The 23324-nt window shown below is 43.7% G+C and overlaps 1 protein-coding gene across 1 annotated transcript in view; it reads left to right on the top strand.

The window, feature by feature from the left end:
• The window catches only part of ADAM12 (ADAM metallopeptidase domain 12), a 323414-nt gene that overhangs the window by 72496 nt on the left and 227594 nt on the right, over positions 1-23324 (top strand). Inside the window, exon 3 of the mRNA XM_032313677.1 lies at positions 17223-17296. Within this exon, the coding sequence (XP_032169568.1) occupies positions 17223-17296 (74 nt within the window). The remainder of the gene's footprint in view (positions 1-17222; positions 17297-23324) is intronic.

Here is a 23324-nt window from a genome sequence, read left to right as displayed (position 1 = left end):
CATCTGCCAATTATTTTTGTTCCTTTTAAGATGCTATATTTTTTCTTCATTTCTGTTTTTCAGAAATCTTACTATGTTAAGTCAAGGTGTGGTTTTTCCTTTTTATATAGTGCTTAGAATGCATGGTGTTATTATAAATCGTGGGTCTGAATGTCTTGCCAATTTTGGAAAATTCCACATTATATTTTATTCAAATATTGCTTCCACTGTGTTTTCTCCTTTCTCCTTTTCTGTGCCTCTGATTGCACGCGCGTAGATCATTCACCAGATCCTATAGGTCTCCTGAGCTCTTTTCTAAATTCTTCACCCTTTGTTTCTATGCTTTAGTCCTGCATATTTTCTTCTGACCTATTTTGCACTCTATCATTTTTCTGTCTTCAGCTATGTTTAAACTACTATGGAACTTTTTCATTGAGTTGTACTTTGCAGTTGTAGAATATCCAGGAAATTCTAGTTCTCTCCTGAAAGTTTTGTTTTTTAACTTCCTGAACATATTAAGCATAATCATTTTTTAAATTTTTTTCGGTGTTCCAAAATTCTTTGTTTATGCACCACATCCAATGATCCATGCAATACATGCCCTCCACAATACCCACCACCAGGCTCACCCATTTTAATGTCAGTTTCTTTTGGCTCCATAACCAAATCTCCTGTAGATCAGTTTCTATTGCCTGTTGTTTCTCCTGATTTTCAGTGTCCTCTTCTTGGTGTCCACTTACACCTGGTTATTTTCTGAGTGTCAGACATTGTGTATGAGATTTGTAAAAATAGTTTGAGACACTGTTTATGGCTCACGTCTAAGCTGGGACGCTCAAGATCAGGGACTGAGCTGGTTTCAGTTTCTGTGAGGATGAATCTACTTCTGATTCTCCCTTTCTCCTAGAGGATAGCACACAAAATCCCAACCCAAAGTCCAGAGTCTGGGGTATTTATCCATATCACCTTTTAGCAAACTCTGGTATCCAGGTTCCCATCACCCTGTGAATCTGGTGGACGTTTGTTCAAGTTTCAGACTGAACTGCCTCTTTTAATAGCTGCAGATGTCATAAGCAGAAAAATTAACCTCCACTTCTGGTATCACACCATGGGCTTCCTTTTCTACCCGAGTCATGGTCCTATAATTCTTCCTTATTTTGGAAACTCTGCATTGTCTTCAAATAGAATTTTTATACGTTTTACACACCTTCTCTAGTTGTTTTCAGTGGGAGGATGAGTACAGATGATTCAGAGCATCATCACCAGAAACAGAAATTCCCCATTACCACTCCAGCAACTTAATGACTTTGTATTATCATTTCCTGTGGTTCCTGTGTCAATTTTGTAACTATTCCCCTGGGGTAAACACATAGATATTTTCTGACTTTTCAATATGAACTATGCTAAGTGTCTTTCTGCTTATATCTGTGCATGCTTTTTCTGGTTATTTCATTTAGATTAGTTCTTAAGAGTAGAATTATTGAATCAAATATATGTACATTTTAAAGGAGTATTATAACTATTTCCAGATTGCTCCATGAAAGGCTGTACTAATTTACACTTGTACCAGCTGCGCATGAAAGTGCCCATTTCTTGGCACTTCACCAACACTGGAATATCATACTTTAATAAGTCTGGCACAGCCCCAGGTAGCTACCAGCTTCGGCAAAAGAGGGATGACTTTTAAAGTTCTCAATAATTTGAAACTATGGGTCAAAACTCATAAAATAAATCAATAAGTAAAATAACAAGGCCTGAAGTTAAAAAATATATATAAGTAAGTGGTTGTAGGATGGGGAATGTAATGTAAGAGCAGTTGATAGGGTAAAGAGGATGAGGAGCGCAGTGGATGAAATGTAATGTAATGTAGTCCTGAATCAAATTTATAGACCTTGACGGTAAAAATCAAGGAGGTCAAGGAATCTCACCAAACTCTAAATTAGGTGACTTACATCTGAAATATTACAACCACGGTTGCATTTTAAGAACCTGACCCACTTGACATTCCAGAATAGAGTCGCACAATGGCGATTGGTCTCTAACCATATCAGGTTGAGAACAGTGGAAGGAGCAGGGGTGTGTAGTTCCTACAAAATGTGTATTTGGGGGAAGGACCGATAATTTTGCCCAACTTTGAAAATGTAGTTTTTTTCAACAGGATATTTAAAATTAAGGAATAGGAAGTTACCTGCCAAGTATTTTATTTTCAAAATCGATTTGGCACATGTTTCCTGAGGATTCTCACAAACAGGAATGGATATGAGCCTGCTGTTCTCTCCACCCACTGCCATCATGGAACCTACCTGCCAGGACTTTGAATCATTTATAGCAGACACGGTGTGTAGATGCATGGTTTAACCATGGAGTGTTTGTGTTTTCACCTGTTATTCCGTGCTTTATCACTCTGGTTTCTTTTTAGCTTTTATTGTCAGATGAAAAGAGATTGGCTTGCCTTCTGTCCCCTCCACATTCCATGGTTTTGTTTTGTTTTCTTTACAAACAGCACCCTTCTGGATAGGTAGGTAGGTAGGAAAATAAATAAATAAAGCGCAAGTGGAATGGCGGTGGGAACATGTGTGTAGTTTTGTGGGGAGGAAGAGTCCCCTAGAGTTATTGAGAAGGGATTCGCTAACCTTCCTTTTCTTAGTAGATAGCTGTGACTGACCATTTGGGTGAGGTTCTTGTGAATAATTTTTTTTTCAACAATTCCAGTAGAAGAATGAAAATAAATACATCTCTTTGTGTGTTTTTGTGATAAGATGTTATGGTTTATATCAAAATGGAAACTAGATTGTAAGAACAGGAATGTTTTGCTGCATTAGCAGGCAAAAATGTGTTTTTAGACGAAGGAAGCAGAAGTGTGATCAGTATGAATGGCGGTGTGGTGTCCTCCTTGTCGTCCGTCACACGGAGTGCTCCCCGGGTGCCCGCCCTGTCCAGCTGTTGACATAAACCATGCCACTTCATCCTCCCAGCTGGCGTTGTTATGACTTACAAGCAAGGAAACGAGCTCAGAGAGGCTTAACTGTGACTAAGTCATAGAGATAGTTAGTCATGGGTCTCGGATTTGACCTCAGGACTTGCGATCCGAGTTTACTTGGGGAGGTGAGGAGGCTATAATGAGAAAGTGAGTTCTGCTCAAAGGGGAAGCTTCTGGTGGGCTTAATTGGCCACTTCCCCTTGTCTTCCACTAAACACAGATTTTCTATTTATAAAAATGAGCAGGAAAGCTTTTACCTTAAACCTGATAACTGTGCAGCAATTTTTACATTTCCTTATTTCAGTGTGCCTTGGTACGATCTTGTTTTATACTTAAGAAAAATATAGACACACACCACTTTGTTTATACAAAATTTCTTCTAACTAGTAACTCCTCTGAAATCTTTTCTGGACTACTTTCTTTGAAATTATTACAAGTAAGATTTTTCAGCAGGACTTTGGGTATCCCTATATGACATTCTGTCTCTAGAAAGCAAGGGGATTTTGGCTTTCCTTGGTTAAAAGTCTGTGGGTCAGTCATAAATTATTCATACCTATGTGTTATATCGGTTTAGCTGAGTTATCTCTTTTTTTCTCTTTCACTTTTTGTCAGGTCAACATTACTTAGTTTTAATGCCCAGGTAAGTTGACTATTCATCCAGCTTTGGATAGTTGTTGTAAGGTAGCTGATAGTAGTGTAGCCGCTCTTTCCTCTTCCCACAGGACTGGAAGGGGGCCCTGTGCACTCCTAGCTGTATTCCCGGAGGCAGAGCCATGGCCAGCCCCAGTGATGGAAATGATAGCACTGACCGTGAACTTCATTTTCTATATCCACTTGAAGGCAGCCAGTATTGTCCTGGTAGAAATCCTACAGTTTCCACAGTAGCCCTCTCAATGCTGCCTCATCTACACTCTTATGATTTACTCTAAGATGGGCTAAGGGAGGCCCAAAGTAGATTAAGGATCTGGTGGTCATCCCTGTGTGATGTTTCCAGACTCATTCCTGGCAAGGACTAGGTTTTCTATTTTGGTTTGAAAATAGTGTGTATCAAGGATGAATTTAAATACCTCACTCTGTCAACACACTATCAACAACAAAATAGCCAATATATTCATTTGTTCAGCAAAATAAGGTATTTAATAAACTTAAGCTTTGTAGCAAGGGTCATGATCGGCTAGCAGGGCAGATAGCCTATACTTAAGACATGTAAATATTCGATGAAGGAGTGAGTCGGCAATGCTGTTTGACATGTTGATCAGGGTAATCAAATAAGCATTCGTTTTGTATTTTGTGTGTTCAAGAAGGCAGTGCTCGAGGCATCTCGATGGGTTGAGTTGGGTCAGGCTTCAAGGAGCTTATAGCCCTGTGAGCATAAAGCCAGTGGACAGAAACCAATGTACCCCAGACAGAATGTGGATGTGTAGTCTCAAGTGAAGAGAAGAGGGTTCTACCTGAGCTGCCAGGTCAGGTAGATCAGGAGCATCTCAGGAACCCTAGGGGATGGGGCAGAGTTCAGCAAGTGGAAGGGAAGGCAAGAAAAGAAAAGGCGTGCTCCTCCAGCCTCTCCGTGGGTTCCCACAGTCATCCTCTTTCTGTCCTCATCCTGTCTAACTTCAGACCAGAGACTCAAGTGAACTCGAATGCCACCAGGAGCCAGGCAGGTGCTGTGAACGAATGAGGCCAGCCAGGCATAAGACGGTAGATTACTTCTGCCCCGTGGCCCCCGTGGCCCCGGTGGACAGACACACTAGGGCATGGCAGGCTAGGAAAACTGGCAGCTTCTCTTTAGTTTCAGCCAGTTGTCGCCACCTGATGCGCAAGCTCAGGGCTGCCATTTCCCCCCGATTCTTCCCCTCCAAGAAGCTTCATGTCCAGATTTGTCTGAGAATTCTCCTGACTGTTAGATGTTAGCAACTAACTCAAACTGACGACAATGAGTGCGCACAGTTGGGGCCAAACCATGAAGAGTTGCTGGCTGAGGGGACCACGTGAATTACCACCCTGTGAAACCACCCTTTCCTAGCCCAGCGGTGTTGAAAACATGGTGCCCACATGGGCAGAGTCAGCATCACCTGGGAACTTGCTAGAATTGCAAATGCCAGGGCTTGGTCCCTGAACTGTGGAAAAAGAAACTCTGTGATAGGCCCTGCTGTCGGTGTCAATAAGCCCTCCAGGTGGTTTTGGTGCTCACTCAGGTTTGAGAATGTTTTTTTTACATTTTTTATTGGCTGGAAAAAAAAATCCAGAGAAGAATAATATTTTATGATACATAAAATTATATGAAGTTCAGATTTTAGTTTCCATAAATAAAGTTTTACTGGCATATAGCCTCGCTTGTTCATTTACCTTTGGTTTCTGGCTGTGTCTGCACTGCAACAGCAGAGTCGAAGCTTCGAGGCAGGGACCCTGGGGCCCATGGAACTCAAAGTCTTTATTTAAAATATGGATTCCTTATTATCTGGCCCTTGCCAGAAAATGTTTGTCAGCCTGCTCCTGCACAGGGAAGAGGTGTGGAGGTGGTGGGGTTTTGGAATCCAGGTCAGGTTGGTAGGGTAGATTCCAGACCAAGGACAAGAGAGAACTCTTGAGACATTGGTGCAAAATCCTGGTGCAAAATCGTGGTTTATTAAAGCACGGGGACAGGACAGGACCCGTGGGCAGAAAGAGATGCTGCCCCCGGGTTGAGAGGGGGTGCTGATTATATATTATGCGGTTGGGGGAGGTAAGGAAAAAGGGAGGTTTCAAGAAAGAACTTTCATATGCTAAAGAAGACTCACTGGATACCTGAGTCCTGGCCATTGTCAAGTTAAGATTGTTTACCCCTCCAGGAAGGCATTAACAAGAAGGTAGTTGGGAACTTCCTGGAGGAATGTTACACTCTGTCCCTTCAAGAGTCTGTAGATGGGCTGCAGGTTACAAGGACATTTAATTGTATTTACGCTCCCTTCTGGAAGCTAGGTTATTGATGGAAATGCTTTGTTCTTGGAGATTGCTGAATTTGTAAACTGAGGGAGACTTGGGTCTTGCAGGGTTGTGGTCTCTATAGGTTAACTAGTTGTTTTTCCTTTCCTTAGATTAGGGCAGCCAGAGTGCAGGAGGAATTGGGGGGGGAGCGGGGTTGTGGGGTGTCATCTTCTGCTTTGTCCTCAGCTTGCCTTCTGTTCCCTCATCAGAGGGAGAGTCAGGGCTGCTGAGGCAGTTCCCCAGGATGTCATAGTCAGGATGGAGGAGAGAAGTGTAATTGAGCCATGCAGTCCTAGAGCAGCCAGAGAACAGTGTGGACATGGGCTGTGGAGGGGGTGGCCAGAGCAGACCTGGGTGGGGGCCACCAGCAAGCACAGAGTCACAGAGACGCGTTGGGGGAGGGGGGAGAAGCCCAGAGTTGGGCCACTAGTTGGACGTGGGACCAAGAGGAAGGAGGGAGTCAGAGGATGGGGTCTTCTGAGGATGATTGCAACAGCAGGGGTGGGGGCATCACGGGATGCAGAATGCGCTCAGCAGGGGAGAGGTGAGACCAGAGTGGTTTTCTCTCTTGGACAAGACTCCTGGGGCATTTGCAACCCATCTGGGCTTAAGAGAGAGGTCGGAGCCAGGGATTTGGAATTGGGAACCTTCAAAATAGAGGACAAAGTCGGCCATAAGTGTCACTAGATTGACGACTAGTTGGTTTCACTAATATTTTTAACAGGATGAGAGTTGGACTCGAATTTTCCTTCAGGAAAAAAAAATGTACCAATTGAGGATCTCTTTGTCCCAGAACAGAGCTAAGTTGAGGAAAGAAAACGATATCCTCCAGAGGATAAAGTCCTGCGCGCCCAGGGAAGGGAGGCTCCCATGGCAGTGCCCAGAGGCTACTTGAGTCTCTGGCTTGCTCTTCCTGCCTGCTACCACCCCAGCCCACAGCCCCAGCCCCACGGTCCTCCTCCTGACTGGGAGCAGCTTCTGCTCTATCTGACGCTTCTTTGCTCCTGCTGCTCCCACGTCCTCCTGATTCTGAGGTTCAAACACCCCAAGAATCTGTGTGACAGGCACGTGATAGGGAGATCTGGTGAGAGTCCCACTCCAGTTTTTTGTCTGAAGTTGTGAAATGCAAATTCTCCTAGATCTCTGCATGGCTTCCAGCGAGGGTTTTCATGGAGCACTTAGAGCGTGTTTTATATTTAAAAAAAAAAAAAATAGCAATTAGCTGTAATTCTGTTTGTAATAGAAAAACTTGTTTGCTCTGGGCTTTCGTTAGGACGCAGTGACTCTGCAGTGCCTCTGATCGATAGCAGGGTTATTTTTTAAAGGGCTTATTATATTCTGCTAATGTTTATTTGGAAGAGATTACAGTGATGCTTTATAAATGGCCCTCAGTCAACATATGAATGGGATATTCTCCCCGGAAGACAGCTTGCGTGCAAACAAACCAGCAACTTAAGCTATTAACTTCCTCTGACTGACAGTTTTGAAATGGTGTTGTAGAAAAATATGGTACATGAATGTTTCCAGACATCAAATTAGTTAGATAAATGAACTTGGAATTGAAAACCCAGCTTTCCAGTTAATAAACAGAGTGCATGTTATTCTACGGCTGTGTCTTTCAAGATGTGACAAGTCATTCCAAACAGCAGTGCTCTGTGCTGCTTTCTAATAGTATGCCCTGGTATCAGTAAGCCAATCTCAGAAAGTGCTTCCTTTAGAGTATTTCACCTCAAAACGAAGGGCATTCAGTGTCTTGTGTGGTATCTCCGGGGGTCCTGCAGAATCTTCTGTCCCTTCTATACCTATGATCAGACAGGTGTAAGATCTTCCCAAATGGAACTAGGTCATACTGGCTTATAATTTTAGGCCCCCAATTGGCGAATATATAATATTTATTTTTGAGAACTTATTAACTTAAAAAACCTTACTTAGGGCGCCTGGGTAGCTCAGTCCTTAAGCATCTACCTTCAGCTCAGGTCAGGATCCCAGGGTCCTGGGACCAAGCCCTACCTCAGGCTCCCTGCTCACTGGGGAGCCTGTTTCTCCCTCTCCTGTTCCCTCTGCTAGTGTTCTCTCTCTCTGTCAAATAAATCAATAAAAATAATAATTAATAATAAGAAAAAATAAATAATAAATGAAATCTAAAAAAAGAAACACCAAAAAGCCTTATTTAGATCTAAATTCAAAAGACCCAAAAGAGTTGCGATTTGGATAAATGGCAATAAACAACACATGACAGGGCATTTGTCGCAGTCGCTCGGTGAGGGAGTGGTCTCACTATGATGGATGTCTAGCGCAGACCAGCGCTTTCCATTTATTGTCCATGATGGTTTCCCAACAGACGTTTTTCCCTTGGAATCTCATAGCGATCTCTCCCGAGTCCATCCGATTCCTGGTGCTGCTGTGACAAACGACCGCACCTTAAGTGGCGCAGAGCAGTGCTCAGACCAGTTCTCGGGTCTGAGGATCAGAAGTCTGGTTGTGTTTATGCTTCAGATCTCGCCGGGGTGACAGCAAGCACTTCACAGGACATGTGGTTTTGGTGGTGGCACTGGGACAGGATCTGTTTCTGGCTCATTTGAGGTGTGGACAGAATCCTGCTCTTGGAGGCCGTAGGGCTGGGTGTCAGGGTTCTTGCTGGCTCTGAGCTGATGGCCATTCCCAGCTTCTCGAGGCCGCGGCACGTTACATCTCTCTGACCCCAGCAATGAGAGGTTCTGGGCTTTCAAGGAGCCTCATCATTGCACTGGGTTCATCCGAGTAATCCAGGATAATCTTCCTCTTTCAGAGTCCTGCCCTTAGTCACATGAGTAAAGTCCCTTTTTCCAAGTCAGGTAACATGTTTGCAGGTTCCAGGGATGAGGACCAGGCCTCGTTATTCTGCGACTGGCCGGCGGTCCTTTGGTCTGAGTGGCAGCTTGCAGCCAGTCCGAGGGCAGATCTCCAGCCCCTGCTCCCACCGCCCCACCGCCCCCTCATGTGTGCAGCTTCCCAGGTGGAAAAACACCATTTCTAAGATGAAATTAAATAGCTCATTTTTATTTTAAATTTATTATTCCTTTGCAATCAAAGAAAGAGAAATTGTTACCTATGTGCAAACTTGCAGAGTAGGATGCCCTTAGGAGAAGGACTCAGTGACCTTCTGCGGTGTTGGAGGTGGTTGGAGGATGCAGACGTGGAGCCGGGCCCTGGCACCCAGCCCGGGCCTTCTTCACCTGACAGTGGTCCCCATCACAGGTCCCATCGCTGGAGCTGCAGACACTGAACACTCATCAGGGCCCAGTCCCCATTGGTGGGGACGATGGACACGTGGTGCCGGGGCTGCGGATGGCTCTGTGAGTTGTTCGGGTGCAGGGCTGATGGGAAAGTCCCGTTGTAGCCACTGGCCTCCTGCCTCAGGTGTCCTGCTGTGCCGGCGCCATCAGCAGGCAGAGAGGTCAAGGATGATGTATTCTCTCCTTCAAAGAGACATGTCTGAAGGCAGAAGAGGAGAGGGGACAGCAGAGATCTGAGGACGTGGTGCTGCAACCGGGTGGGGTCCGGCGTCTGCTCAGCCCTGCTCAGAGGCGAATTGCCGTGGTCTGATCTCACCACACTGTCACCCCATGGTTTTGTCCCCAGAGGTACCATGTCGCCACCCAGTCCTGCTCCCAGGCCGCCATGTCACTGCGCATCTGGAATATGGTCCCCACACCCGGGACAGTTAATAACCGATAAGTTATTACCGGCAAAACAAGTCTTCCTCGAATCCCTCCTTCTCGGACTTTGCTCAGCACCCGCCCCCGGCCTGACATGGCTCTGATTCCTGCCTCTCCCTGCCCCGGCTCTGATGGTCGGCCTCACACCGCACAGTGACTGACACTTGATCACGTGCCCTCCTCCTCCTGCCACCCGCTCTATGCCCCTCTGCCCTGATTTGGATTCTTTATCACTAAGGTCCAAAGACACTGAGCAGGAGGAGCAGGAGGGTGCCAGGAACGAGACATTCTTGTCAGTCCCAAGTATAAATGAAAATAATTCGGCTTCCAGGAGCCCTTTCCCCAGAGGAACGGAATGTAAGTCATAGTCAAAGCCCAGTTCCTTGTTCGGTGTACAGGGATCCTCTGTATGGCCACTTGGGCCCATGAGGGACATCAGCCTCCAGGGGTGAAGCAGGCAGCCCATGGGGGTCAGAGGAGCAGACTATAGGCTTCTGCTTGGGGATAGCTCCCACGGGGTAGGAGAGTCCTGATGTCTCTTTCATACCTTCTGAATTGACGTGTGTGGCTTTGGAGTTTCTTTGCGACCCCTCAGACTGTGATCCTTCTGCTACTTCCGATAGCCTCTGGATGATGTTTCCATCATCCCGCAGATGTTTCTAAGTGCTCCTGTTCTGGTGTTGGGGCCAGAATGTGGAACGAGACCAGAAAATTCCCTCCGCCTGCAAAGTTTCTGTTTTCCTAGGCGATACACAGTCAACAAGTAAAATAAACACACCAATAAATGATCACAAATGAGGAAATCTAGGGTGGGTGGGAGCTGGGTGTGCAAGAGCAGAGCCCCACTAAGATGGCTGCCACTTCTCTGAGGCAGTGATGTCCAGCCTGAGACCTGGCAGTGGAACCCAGGGATGACCTCCATGCGCAGGGTCATCAAGTGGAGAGGCCTGGAAGCTGGCCGGAGCTTAGCCAGAGCCAGCTCAATGATATGCTGAAAGTCTGGTAAACAGAGGCCAGATTTTTCATGGTCTGAAGGCCATGGTTTTATTCTAAGTATGATGGGCCACTGATGAAGGTTGTTTTTTTTTTTTTTTTTTAAGATTTTATTTATTTATTTGACAGAAAGAGAGAGATCATAAGTAGACAGAGAGGCAGGCAGAGAGAGAGCAGGAAGCAGGCTCCCCGCCAAGCAGAGAGCCTGATGCAGGGCTCGATCCCAAGACCCTGAAACCATGACCTGAGCCGAGTGCAGAGGCTTAACCCACTGAGTCACCCAGGCGCCCCTGATGAAGGGTTTTTAAGAGAGAGCATTGTCGCTGGGCTAGCTCTCCGCCAGAGCCAGTACTGATTTGATTTTCTCCAAATTCCTCTTTGGAATGGATGGAGGGGACATAAAATAAAAAATGAGTTTTAGATGTGTTAATTTTGAGAAACCTGCATTGTAGGGTTTTCCAGCTTGCTTTCTATTAAGGCATGTTGTCGCTGTCCTCTTAAACCTAGTAGTGAGCTCCAGGAGGGAACAGATGACCATGTCTGCTTCAGAATTAGCCATTGTCATCAGCCAGAGCGGACGGTGCCCGGGGGACTACGAGCCCATCATGTACAGATGCACAGGGGGGATGTCTGGATGAAACATGGCAATGTTTCAATGAATAAATAAGGCTTTTAAGATGTTTTGGCTAAAACATCTAGTAATCTAAAATGAAAATAAAAAAATTTTCTGCAAATATAAGCATTAGTGGTCACTCCAGCAGCCACAGGATAAGAACTCTGAGCGTCACACATGCTGGCGGTGGTGAGGGGGTGAGTTTTGTCATGGGAAGGCGGAAGCAGGCTGAAAATCTGTAAACCCCTCATGTCACGATAACTTAAGGAGAATCCGTACTAAAGATAATCCAATATGCTGACCCTCAGAAACCTTAGAAATGACATTACCTATATTTCAAAAGCAGTTTTTACCTGAGATTAATATGGGCCATTCTGCATATTTTAACAAGGTGTTTGCTAAGGTCAGTTTCTGTCAGAAAAAAAATTGTCAATGACTCATGAATAAACATTATCATCATTTATGTAGTAAGTAATAGGCCCCAAGCCAGGGATACCCCATTATGGCACTGCAATGCCTTTGCCCCTTCCTGTGCTATCCTGCAGTTAATTCATTTTGCCCTCGCGCAGTTCCACAGTGTGCGCATCTTCCCGGCTGTGGAGCTGGCCACTCATATTAAAGTGGTAATCAAGATTGCCTCTAAATATTCATAGCAATAAATGACTCCCTTGTGCCCCACGAATGCCACGGCTGTAGTCTGAAGCATGTATCTAGTGCTGGAGAGAGATCTAGTTATTTCAGAGTCCCTCCAATGCAGTTATCTTTTTTTTTTTTTTTAAGATTTTATTTATTTATTTTACAGAGAGAAATCACAAGTAGATGGAGAGGCAGGCAGAGAGGGAGAGAGAGAGGGAAGCAGGCTCCCTGCTGAGCAGAGAGCCCGATGCGGGGCTCGATCCCAGGACCCTGAGATCATGACCTGAGCCGAAGGCAGCGGCTTAACCCACTGAGCCACCCAGGCGCCCCCCTCCAATGCAGTTATCTTAATACTGTTTTTCTGCTTGAAAAATTAGATCTCTCTGAGCTTCCGGTATCAACGTCTGAGATGAGTGAGTCTGGGTCAGAACCAACCGTGATCTTTGAAAGAGTAACATAGAAGCCAGGGTGGGGGAGGACTCGGCGGTGGACCAACATCGTAATTTCTCTCCTGTGATTCCCTTCCTTCTGGGGGCTCACTGCCACCTTATTTCAACTTCATGATCTGGTTCAGATTTTTTCTAAGTTGCTGAAGATGGCTGTTTTTTAAAGACATGGAAACACCAAGGATATGGTGCTGTGTATCATTCCACCCATCAGAGAAGAAGCAGTCAGGCATCCCTACATCTGCGAGAAGCTACGTGTATTGACTACAGAGATTTTGTAGCCAACATGGGTGAAATAATTTAAAGTCAAGTTTGGGGGACCCCCAATTACACAGATTAAAGGAAAGCAAGACAACATGAAAGAACTCGCAGCTAATTAATAAATCACTTTTACACATCTGCTCAGAATTCCAGTTAAGTAGAGAGTGCTGGGCAGATGGGCTGTGGTTGACCTCAGAGGGAGCCCAGGGCAACTGAGGGTCCCAGAAACGGGTGGTGGGGTCCTGGCTGCAGCCTTTCTTGGCAGAACTACCTGAGCACAGCCCCTGGGGGAGGATGCCCACATAGTTTCCTTGAGGAGTTCACAAGAGGAGGGGCCTTAGAAGAAACCAACCCTGCTGTACCTTGACCTTGGGCTTCTAGCTTCCAGAACCATGCAAAATAAATCTCTGCTCATTAAGCTACCCAGCCTGTGGCATTTGGTTATGACAGCCTAGCAAACTAATGCAAGGGGCTTCTCAGATTCTGGTAATGTTTTGATTTTTCAGCTGAGTGATAGGTACTCTAATAATTATTATTTTTTAAAATTGTAGTGGGGAGCCTGGGTGGCTCAGTCAGTTAACCATCCAGCTTTTGATTTCAGCTCAGGTCATAACCTCAAGGTCATGAGATTGAGCCCCGTGTCATCAGGCTCTGCATTCAGCAAGGAGTTGGCTTGAGATTCTCTCTCTTTCTCCCTTTGCCCTTCCCTCCCATAATAAATAAATATGAAAAAAAATTCAAATTAAAATTGTAGTGATACATTTTGTACATTCTTCCTTGGGTTTACTTTCCCCAGTGAAAAAGGTGGAATTAGAATAGTGCCAAAACATTTCTGGCCTATTGATTAGCATTGAATTGACTAAGCAAATGCAGTTCTTTAAGCATTCAATAAAAGACACAGTTCCATTTAGGTAATCAATATATCATGTTTAAGAAAAGGAATGCTATATTTAACCAGCACTAGTTTATTATCTTCGATGTATAAAAATCAGAAGAAAATGGAATGAATACATGCATTTAAACTGAGCAATCTAATGTAATTAGTGGTTTTGAATGAAAATAGCTCTCTGTTCTTTTTCCCCATTGATTTCTCCTGTACCATTAAATCCCAACTAAAATACACAGATAAGATCTTTTTTTTGCCTCCCTAGGGAAAAATGTATTTGTTTGAAAGATGTTGACTTTGGAATATTATAACAGGTCCTGGAGGGACTTCCTGTGGAATTAGCACAAAAGGTCATGTTTTGACTAGCTGAACTGGGGGCGAGAGGTACTGCAAATATTTTATCTTTATTCACTAATATAATTGCCAGGATTCATCTTTAAAATGTGATACATGTTTCAGTATTTCAAGCAAAGACAATTTTTAATTAAAGGAAGTTATTTACATACACACATATATAAAACAAATTCAAATATGCATATATGTACATACATCAGGCACATCTTGACAAAATATCTAGACATTTATTTGTTCTAATATTTTATTGTAAACTTAATCAATAATCCCATTTTTTTCTAAGAAATCATGGATAAGTACAAGTTGCAAACCCTGGAGAGAACATTCTATGTGTATTTGTAATTAACTCTCGGTGTCAGAAAATATAAGCAAATTTGGGCAAAAGTTCCCCTGACAGACTTGATAGCAAATCTAGGACTTATAAGCACTTCTATGCACTATATTAAAATTTAAAGACATAATGTATGTCTAATGTTGCATAGGATAGAAATAGTAATATTTGAAAAGTTCAGCAAACACTCAGAAACCTATAAAATTCTTAGAAACATCAGATAGTGCCAAAATAAGTCAATTACGGTGTGTGGTTTTTACAAGATCGCTAGATGTTTGTGTCATCATTTGCTAGAATGAGTCCATACAAAACAAGTTCTGTTTAAACCCAGAAAATACAGATAAGTGTTTCATTTATATGGAAATTTACCAGTTTAACTCTAAAGCTTAAGTAACTCCTTAAAAAATAATATCACTCATCAATTAAAATTGCGAAGAGTTTTCTTACTGTGCACTTAAAAAAACCCACTTGGGTTTGCACCTAATTATATCACCTGAAGGCACCGATATTTAAAATAGTCTGTTACTCAGGCAGCAGCCGAATGATGCAAATCTTAGGTCTTTATTATTGACTCCAACCAGCTCAATGAAGATGGAATTGTCTGAACTTTCTGGGAAGTAGGTAGGAATGTTGTCGCTCTACTTTGTCCGACGGGGCTGCTTCTAGCCACATCTTGCTCTTGAGTCTGAAATGCGTCCAGGGAGACTGATAAACTGATTTTTAAATTTTATTTCAATTCATTTAAATGTAAATTCGTATGTGGCTAAGAGCTACCATATTCGACATCGGAAACTATCCAGATGTGCAAAGGGCAGCCATGAAAGTAAAAGAAGCAGCATTTCGCTCTGTGTGATGCTGTCCCAGTCCTGTGGCACAAGGACACGCCTATTTTAACCTTTTCCCAAAACTCATGTGACTTCTGTTGTTAGGATTTTTGCTTAAGTTTCATTTCATTTGGACTAAGGTTGGATGTTGGAGCTTACACTCCATCTTCTCTCATAGTGACATGTGATTAGTTGATCCATAGTACAGATGAAACACTATGTTGTAGGAAAAGTCTCTTGAACTCTTAATGCTGGAATACTGGAACACTACATATGAACATCTTATTTTCACAAGGATAAATCCGAAAGAACTTCCAGAGCAAAGGCAGGAAAACCCACACCAGCTGAGGGGGGCAGCACTGATTTCCTGCGGTGATGACTTATGAGCAGTGCTGAGCCACTGCGCGGCTCTCGGATGCAGCGCTGACCGCGGGGAGCCGGGCGCCCTTGACTTTGCGGTGCCAGCTCCACATGATGACCCAGCTCTCTTCTACTTTGCTCCTTTTAAGTCCCCAAGGAGCCTTAATTCCTGCCCTGGGCTTTGATGGCCTTTGGCCCTCCCTTAGTTTGCATCATTTGTGAATTAACCCCTTCTTTGCCCTTCACACATCCCCTGGTCCGTCAGGTGGCACTGCCAGTCTCCTGCCTGAGTGCTGGGGGACTGTCTTGACAGGTCAGAATGAAAATGAAGCGTTGGTTTTTAAAAAATCAATTGGTTTTTTAAAAAACTGAAATTTTCAGCTCCCCTAGTGAGAACTGCCCCGTGGATACATAGAACCCTTATTTGACACATGCTGGTCTGGATAAGGAGGGGCTGGAAGTGACTGTTCCCAAATCACTAGGGGTACACAGCAGGAAAGGGGATGGGAGGTTCACAGAATACCTTGGAGTTGGCAAGTAGAGTATGGCTTGGGTAAGGACTCTAAATGATTGGGCTCAAAGGTAGGAGGGTGGCGCACATGACCACCCTGGGTTAGTGGGAAGGGAACTTGTGTAAGGTTGTGAGTTGAGGGACATTGTCACATAGGTACATTCTCAGGGCAGGGCAAGAAACGCATTGGGATTTCCACGGCACAGCAGAAAGTGTACTTGCCTGCTTCCCACTGACAGATGGGCACACATGAGCTGGGTTCCCTGGAGCTCACAGAAGAAGGAGCACGTTGCCTTGTGGGAAGGAGAAGAGATTGGTAGAGACATTTACCCTGGTCATTAATTCCTTCATTCACCAAATATTAATTGGGCTTCTATTACTTGTCTGATACCTTTGTGGACATAATAAGCAAGTGGACCCACAAATCAACATACTTAGTTACCACAAGTAGGAAAGAAGTTCTTCCTTCCGCAAGGAGGGAAAGGATAGGAGACTGGCAGGAAGCTTGCCTGGGAAGAGGGGTGTGCAGTGAGATTGAGGGGCAAGGTAAGGGTTCCCTGACTTACTGACATCAAAGCTGGTGCTGAGTTAGGGGAGTCTCAGGGGAAGTATTCCAGGCCGAAGGAACAGCATGTGCAAAAAATGAGCACTACAGAGGAGCTCGGTGTGTTTGAGTTGCTGGCAAGGTCCATGTGAGTGAGGACCAGAGCCGTGTGGGCACCGCTGACCATGTTAAAGGGTTGGCATCTTATCGCTGGATACCAGGGCAGGCTCCTTATAAGCGCAGTTGGGTTGATGAAGAGGTAGTTTTGATGTTGAACTTCTGCTGCCATTGGAGAACAAATGGGAGGAAAGCAAAGGTAGATACGGAGGAACCCAGCTTAGGAGGGCGTTGCGGTACTCCCGATGCGAGGTGACTGTGCTTGGAACTGGAGTGAGGTGGTGGGGTGTACGACGTGATAGGAGCTGTGGTTTTGACAGTGACACTGCAGGACCTCCCATGGTTGGAGAGGAGCTGGAGAGGGAGCAGGTTTCAAGCAGGACTTCCCATTTCTGACGTGAGCAGTTGGGGAAGCGAAGGGGCTATTTATAGAGACAGGGAAACTGAGGGAGGAGGTCATTGTGGGAGGTGGGGGTAGTCGAAAAGGATCTCAGGGCTCTGTGGCCAAAGGAAAGGGGTACAGGCCCCATTTGTGCCATCTAGGAGGGTGGTGCTTCCTCCAGACTCTGGTCCTGGTTGACCTGGTCTCCTCTACCCGGGATCTCAGAATGGTCCCAAGAAGAAAACTTATTTTTCTCTCCCTCCATCGAATATGTCTTCAGAACATTCAGATGTTGGCAAGTCAATGTGAAATGTGTTTCAGCTGATTTCTCTTATTTATCTTTCAGAATCATCCAGAAGTGTTGAATTTTCGAATACAACTGGGAAGCAAAGAACTGATCATACATCTGGAAAGAAACGAGTAAGTCACATTAATTCTTGGATACTGCGCCGTGGGAGAAAGAAAGGAGCTGTGGGCTCAAAGTGCTGTGCAACCTACATTGGCATTTAGAGAAACAGAATGAAATGCACAGAGTCATAATCCCAATTTGGGCCTGAGGCTGGAATTAACTTGAAAAAAAATGAAGTGGAAAATGAAGAATTTTATCACTCTAAGAAAAAGCTTTGTAAATCAGCAGGTTTTTCCTCATAGTTCTGATGTTTCTCATTTCCAGAGCCTGATTTGTCAAGGATAGAATTCAAGCATCTTCTGTTCAACTAACAGCGTTCCATAATTAGTTGACTTCTGGCAATTCCTGGCTTATATAAGGAGAAATAGCTTCAAATGAATAGAACCTCTTTCTTCCCTGAGAAATACCAAGGGTTTATTTATCTTTCAGAGCTTGTCTCCAGTGGTACAAAGTATTTATTTTATCTTTTTATTTAAAAATTTGACCTTTTTTTTTTTTGGCAAAATTATATGAATTTCCAAAAATGGTATTACTTTTTTTCCTGAAGCAGATGGATATTTTTACATGTTTTGTATGACTTTCCAGTAGAAAACTGTCTGCTTCAAGGCATAAGGAACACCAGCCCTGTTCCTGTCATCCTACCCTGGCTAGCCCCCTGGGTTCCTTAGACTGAGAGGGTGCAATACTCTTCTTTCTTATTAGTACCAAAAAAGATCTGTGTGCTTGTAATAAGTAATCTGTATTTAAAGATGTAAATGAAGTTACCATGTCCTGCTTGATTGGAAACAGGAGTTTCTCTCTTCTAGGTAGATAGATAAAACCTCTAGAAATTTCTAACGTCGGAACTACCGGTTCCTATTCCTCACCCATCACGGACATGCTGACTTTTCCCTGATGTGATCTTGTAGAGAAGAGAGCATCACTGGAATGAGTTCTGCCCAAGAGAGATGTCACAAAACCTGACTGTGTCCATGTGGACAAGTCAGATCACACACATGGTGTCCGCGCTTTGATTTGAGGGCCCCAAGCGAGTCCGATCGATGAGATCGTCATGGCCAGTTCTCACCTTCAGTTTCTAACACCGCAGCCAACAACAATTTTTAAAAAACAGAGAGATCCATATCAATATATAAATTTAAAAAATAAGTACACTTAACATGAATATATGTAAAATAGGATAGCAGCTTGCCTCTTCGTATATCTTGTATGTTTACCCCCGACCATTAAACGGATTAAAAGCTTTTTTAAGCAATAAATGATGTGTTTTTAGCTTTCCTCATGCCTTGATAGTCTTAAAGTAGAGGTCTCGGGTGCCCGTTTTAAATGAGCAGGGAGCTGAACAGAAACCTCTATGTTGACTTTGGTATGTCTCTCTCAGCCAAGTAAATGTATTCATGCTCTCTTTTTTTGTTGTTCATGTAAGAATATCATGGGGCATTTTAATTTTTGTAGACTCCTGTTTGCATGTGGTTTTGAAATATCTCAACAGACGAAACTGGATATTTCCTGAATGATCAAAAGGGACTAGGGTTTCTGGTGGAGATGCATGGCCTTGACGGCGCTTTAGGATTGCTGCTGGATTCGGGTGTCCGCTCCTTTTGTCAGAGTGTTGGGGGATGTGGTAGACAGCAGGAATGATGCCAATTCCAGACCCACAGATGGTAGTCAGACAGCAGGTAGATGGATAGAAATCAACTTAACAAAAACCTTAATCTACTTGTTTCTACTCTAAAAGGAATACATGTCCAGTGCAGAAAACTGAAAATTGTAGGGGAAAAAAATCAAAGAGGCAAAAGAAAATACTTCTGTTACCAAACAACATCCTGATGAATATTTTAGTTGTGGTCCAAGGTCATGTTTTCCTTACAAGTAAGCTTTGCTTTTTTTGGTCTTCCTAGTGGATATTGGGTCTGTGCATTTGATAACCTGCTTCTTCACTTAGCTTTATACTGGACATGCTTTTCCTTATAGAAATGTAGCTCTTAGTGACCTTCTGGTTCTCTGAGTCTCTGAAGTGGCTCAGTAGCCTCATTTCTGGTTCTTTAGAAAATGGTTTCCTGTCTACTATGGCAGATAGTATAATACACAATGAAGAACACTCATTCGACCGTGGCTCATCTGTATAAAAGATCCTTTTACAAGGTTAAAAGGTGCCTTAATTTGCTCACTTCCAATTCTGGGCCTTTCACAAAATAATCTCAAAATTAGAAAAGTCGAAAACATAAAGCTATCTCTTCTCAATTCGTTTCTCTCTTCCCAACCTCACTGTCAACCTTCATGTTAGAGATTGTATGGAGAGTGTTTGATATGATCCTACGACGTTCCGCGGCTTTATTTGAATTACACTACTTACACCACTGTAGAGATTCTACCCTGCTAAGGATAACATTTTCATAATTAGAGCATGCCAGTATTACTATTTTAATGTTGCACTTCCCCAAAATACTTGAACATAAAATTTTTTTTGAAAAAAATTACCTGCCTGTTCCATATGGCTTCACTTTGGAGACCATGAATACCAGAACTCCAGAGTTTTATGGGTAGAGTGAAATGCTCGTGTGCTACCAGCTCTTGAAGCTGTCAAGCACAAAATATAATCCTTTGTCCAGGAAAAAGTAGAATTTTTAATTCCTATAGCTTTTGGCCCAGTAGATCCAATTAGAGAATTTATTCAAATAAAGGTATTAGAACTCAAATGTTCAAGCAAGGTGAATGTGAATATTTAACCAGCACAGTAGAGATCTTGGCTAACCAGAAGGTAACCTGTCGGTGCCCTACATCATGCCTGCAGGTCCTGTGTTCAGGGATGTTCACCGCAGAATATTTTATCTAAATCGATAGGAGATTGATTAAATTATGACTTAGCCATATAGAGCCAATAGAGCTCTATTTCACAATTAAAGGGGATGATAGGGATCTTCATCACTGTGAAAAGCACTCATGATATAATCAATGTAAGCAGCATGTTAGATCATATTTTACACAACATTGAGTTTTTATTTCAAAATTATATACATATATATGTGTATCTCTGACTAGTAAGATTATGGAAGACATTTATTCATGTTTTAGAGCAAGAAAATATTGCTATTGAGATTAGGAAAACTTTTAACACTGAAGCAAAAAAATCTGTAAAAACTTAAAAATCATTGAGAAGAAGGATATTGGAATATTTATTATTCATAAAAAGCAAATATGTTTTAGAAGGACCTCCACCAACTTCCAGAGGGCTAAAGAGCTCTGCACATTGAAAACTGGGTCTTTAAATATCCAGAAATCTGTTTTAATTAAAAACCTGCTTGGAGATCATAACCAAAATAAAGGTGGCCTCATTGCCTTAAATCATAGGAGCCATAATCCAAAGTTAATGCTGAAAGAGGGTCACCTAATTAACCCTGCTCAACAACTCATCACATACACCAATTCTTCTTGGAGCTGGACGAAATTTGTATTAAACAGTTGTTTCGGGGCTTTCTTCTATTTGCCTCTGAGCATCCCTAATTTGTGCAAAGATCGGATGCTGTTCACTTAAAATCTGTGTTTGTGTAGCCATAATTGAATGTTTAAAGAGACTCAAAGCTTCCCTGGAGAAACATTTTTCACAGTGTTGCTGTCTGCCTACGGAACTGCAGGGACCGCTTTATGACTTCCATAACTCTCCTGGGTCCCCGTGGGCTCTCAGGCCATCCCTCAAACAGGTGCTCTGTGCAATTGCATCTTTGATCAAAATGCTTTATTAGACAGGCTGGCCAGCTCAGACATCCGTTTTTCCAGTTTAGGATAATTAGAAGTGATGGCAGTAGATCACACCCCCCACATCTCTCAAACCCACGGAGCTTTCTGTTTTCCAGCCTTGGCCCATCACTGACAGAAGGCGGGGGTTGGGGGAGGTCTATGGCCCGCTGAATTTATATTTGCTGGGTCTCTGCATTGGAAGAACTCAGGCGTTGGCTTTTATTCTGTCTGGGATAATTCCAGACATCTCTGAAGGGACAAATCTAATTAATATTCGCTCAATTGGTAGCAGAAAGGACATTTTAAATTGGTCAGACATGGGCATCAGTATCTGGGGAGGTGTTTATTTGATGACATCTCTTGGAGTAGGGTGATGCAGGAGGGATGATGTAGCTGGTGTAGAGATCGTGCTGGCTAGGTTAGGGTTCGGCCGAGTAACCACCCGAGGATATGAGTCTCTTGTTCGTGTTGACCCAGACTGTGCTGGACAACTGGACTGAGATGCAATCATTGGCCCTAGGGCTATGTAAAAGGCCTCGTTATGGTCCACAATTTCCAGAGCCTTCTCTATAAAGACATAAAAGGTGCACCGATCACACTTCTTGGCAATGCAGTGCTGGAGGGGGTAACTTGTCTGCGTCGCAGGATCTGGATTAGAGAGATTTCAGCAGTCTGGATCAATGGGCCAAGACTAACAAGATGAGATTTAATGGGGATAAATGTAAAGTCCTGTGCTTGGGTTAACAGAAAATAAACGTTGTAAGCTCAGAAGGAAATTTCCTCGTATTTCTCATGAATGGGACCCACAAACTCAACATGAGCCCCTGAGGTGGTGCAGCTACTAAGGTGACTGTCACCAGTATGTGTGCATGAGTGCCCATGGCCCTAAACTGAAGTGGCTGGCGTCAGGCTGTGCAGTGACCCTGTGGGGCCATATCCAGAATAGTCCCCCTGTGCTGCTGCACACACAGTCCTGGAGAGCGGCTTGCCACGGTTCTCCTTCCCGCCATTGGACTTCCCTTCCCTCTCCCACCAACAAGAGATGCCCCTAAGGCCAGGGCCAGGGTCTCAGCTTGCCCTCCACCCACTTCCCAGGATCTGGCTGGTAGTAGGCCCTCAACAAGCACTCACCAGATGAGTGAATGAGGACAGCCTGGACCAACCAGAAGTGAGTCACCAGGAAGTTGAAGGTGCGTCTTGGGTGGTGTGAGACACTAATTGTTCAAGGAGAAAGCTTAACTCCAAATACAGGTTTGGAGTCAAGAAACGGGGCTTCAAAACCCGGCTTTGCTTCCGGCAATAAGCTGTTTATATTCTCTGTTTTCTCATCTGTGAGAAAGAATAGAAGTCTGTGTATAGTGAGGGCCGAACGATTCGAGCTTGTGTTGTTTTGATAATCAGGTTTGAATGACTCTGCTTTATTCCTGTGGACCCAATGACATGTGTTGTTTCACCAAAGTATACCCTTGGGTTCACCAAAACTATGTCCTATTTCAAACTTCCTAAATTAGTGGAGATCAGATTATGTCTAATCTTTGCCCATGAGTCTTGAAGATGGCCAAAGAGTAGAATTCTGAGAAGAGCTGGAAAGGATTAGCTAATCCTCTGGGTTCCTGTTGCCGCAATAGTCTTAGTTTCACAATGTTGACATCTTTAGGGATTAAAAATTTTTAAGTTTTTGTGTATAGAGTGCTATTTTTTTTTCCCATTTCTACTCTTGCAGAGGAAGTCCAGCCTGCCTGTTAGAACCTCGAGCTTTCATCTCTCAAGTGGTTCTAATTATTGACTGAACTAGCAAGGACAAAACCACATCTCAGCAATTCTACTCTATTTCATGGTTTTGTCTCTCCACTTCCCTTATATCATCCACAAATCTCTATTACTTCAAATGATTAGTAATAAGTTAATCAGTAGTAATTCTTTAACCTTTATTCACTTAGCCATTTGTTCACGGATATTTATTTAATACCAGATACTTGTGGTTGGCGCTGGAGACAGAGAAAACAAAGTCAAGTCCTTGTCTTCTTGGAGGTCAGTCAAGGACCTCAATGCCAAACAGGCCATCACAAAGCTATAATGTAAGAGCTGAGGAGGACTAGTGTGAGACCCAGTCTGGCCTAGGGAAGGAAGTTGTGGGACAAAGCATTTGAGCGACACACGAATCAGAGCAAGCCAGGTAAAGGACGGCAGAAGGTAGACGGTGCCCCGAGAAGGAGGAGCATGCGTGAAAGTCCTGGGAGAGGTGGAAGGAGCTTTGAGGTGTTTCAAACACTAAGAAAGTTGGTGTGCTAGTGTGCAGGAGGG

The sequence above is a fragment of the Mustela erminea genome, chromosome 14, assembly GCF_009829155.1.
Source record: "Mustela erminea isolate mMusErm1 chromosome 14, mMusErm1.Pri, whole genome shotgun sequence".
In the NCBI taxonomy this organism is placed as follows: Eukaryota; Metazoa; Chordata; class Mammalia; order Carnivora; family Mustelidae; genus Mustela; species Mustela erminea.
The sequence above is the reverse complement of the archived record's forward strand: the minus strand, read 5'-3'. Positions and strand labels throughout refer to the sequence as shown.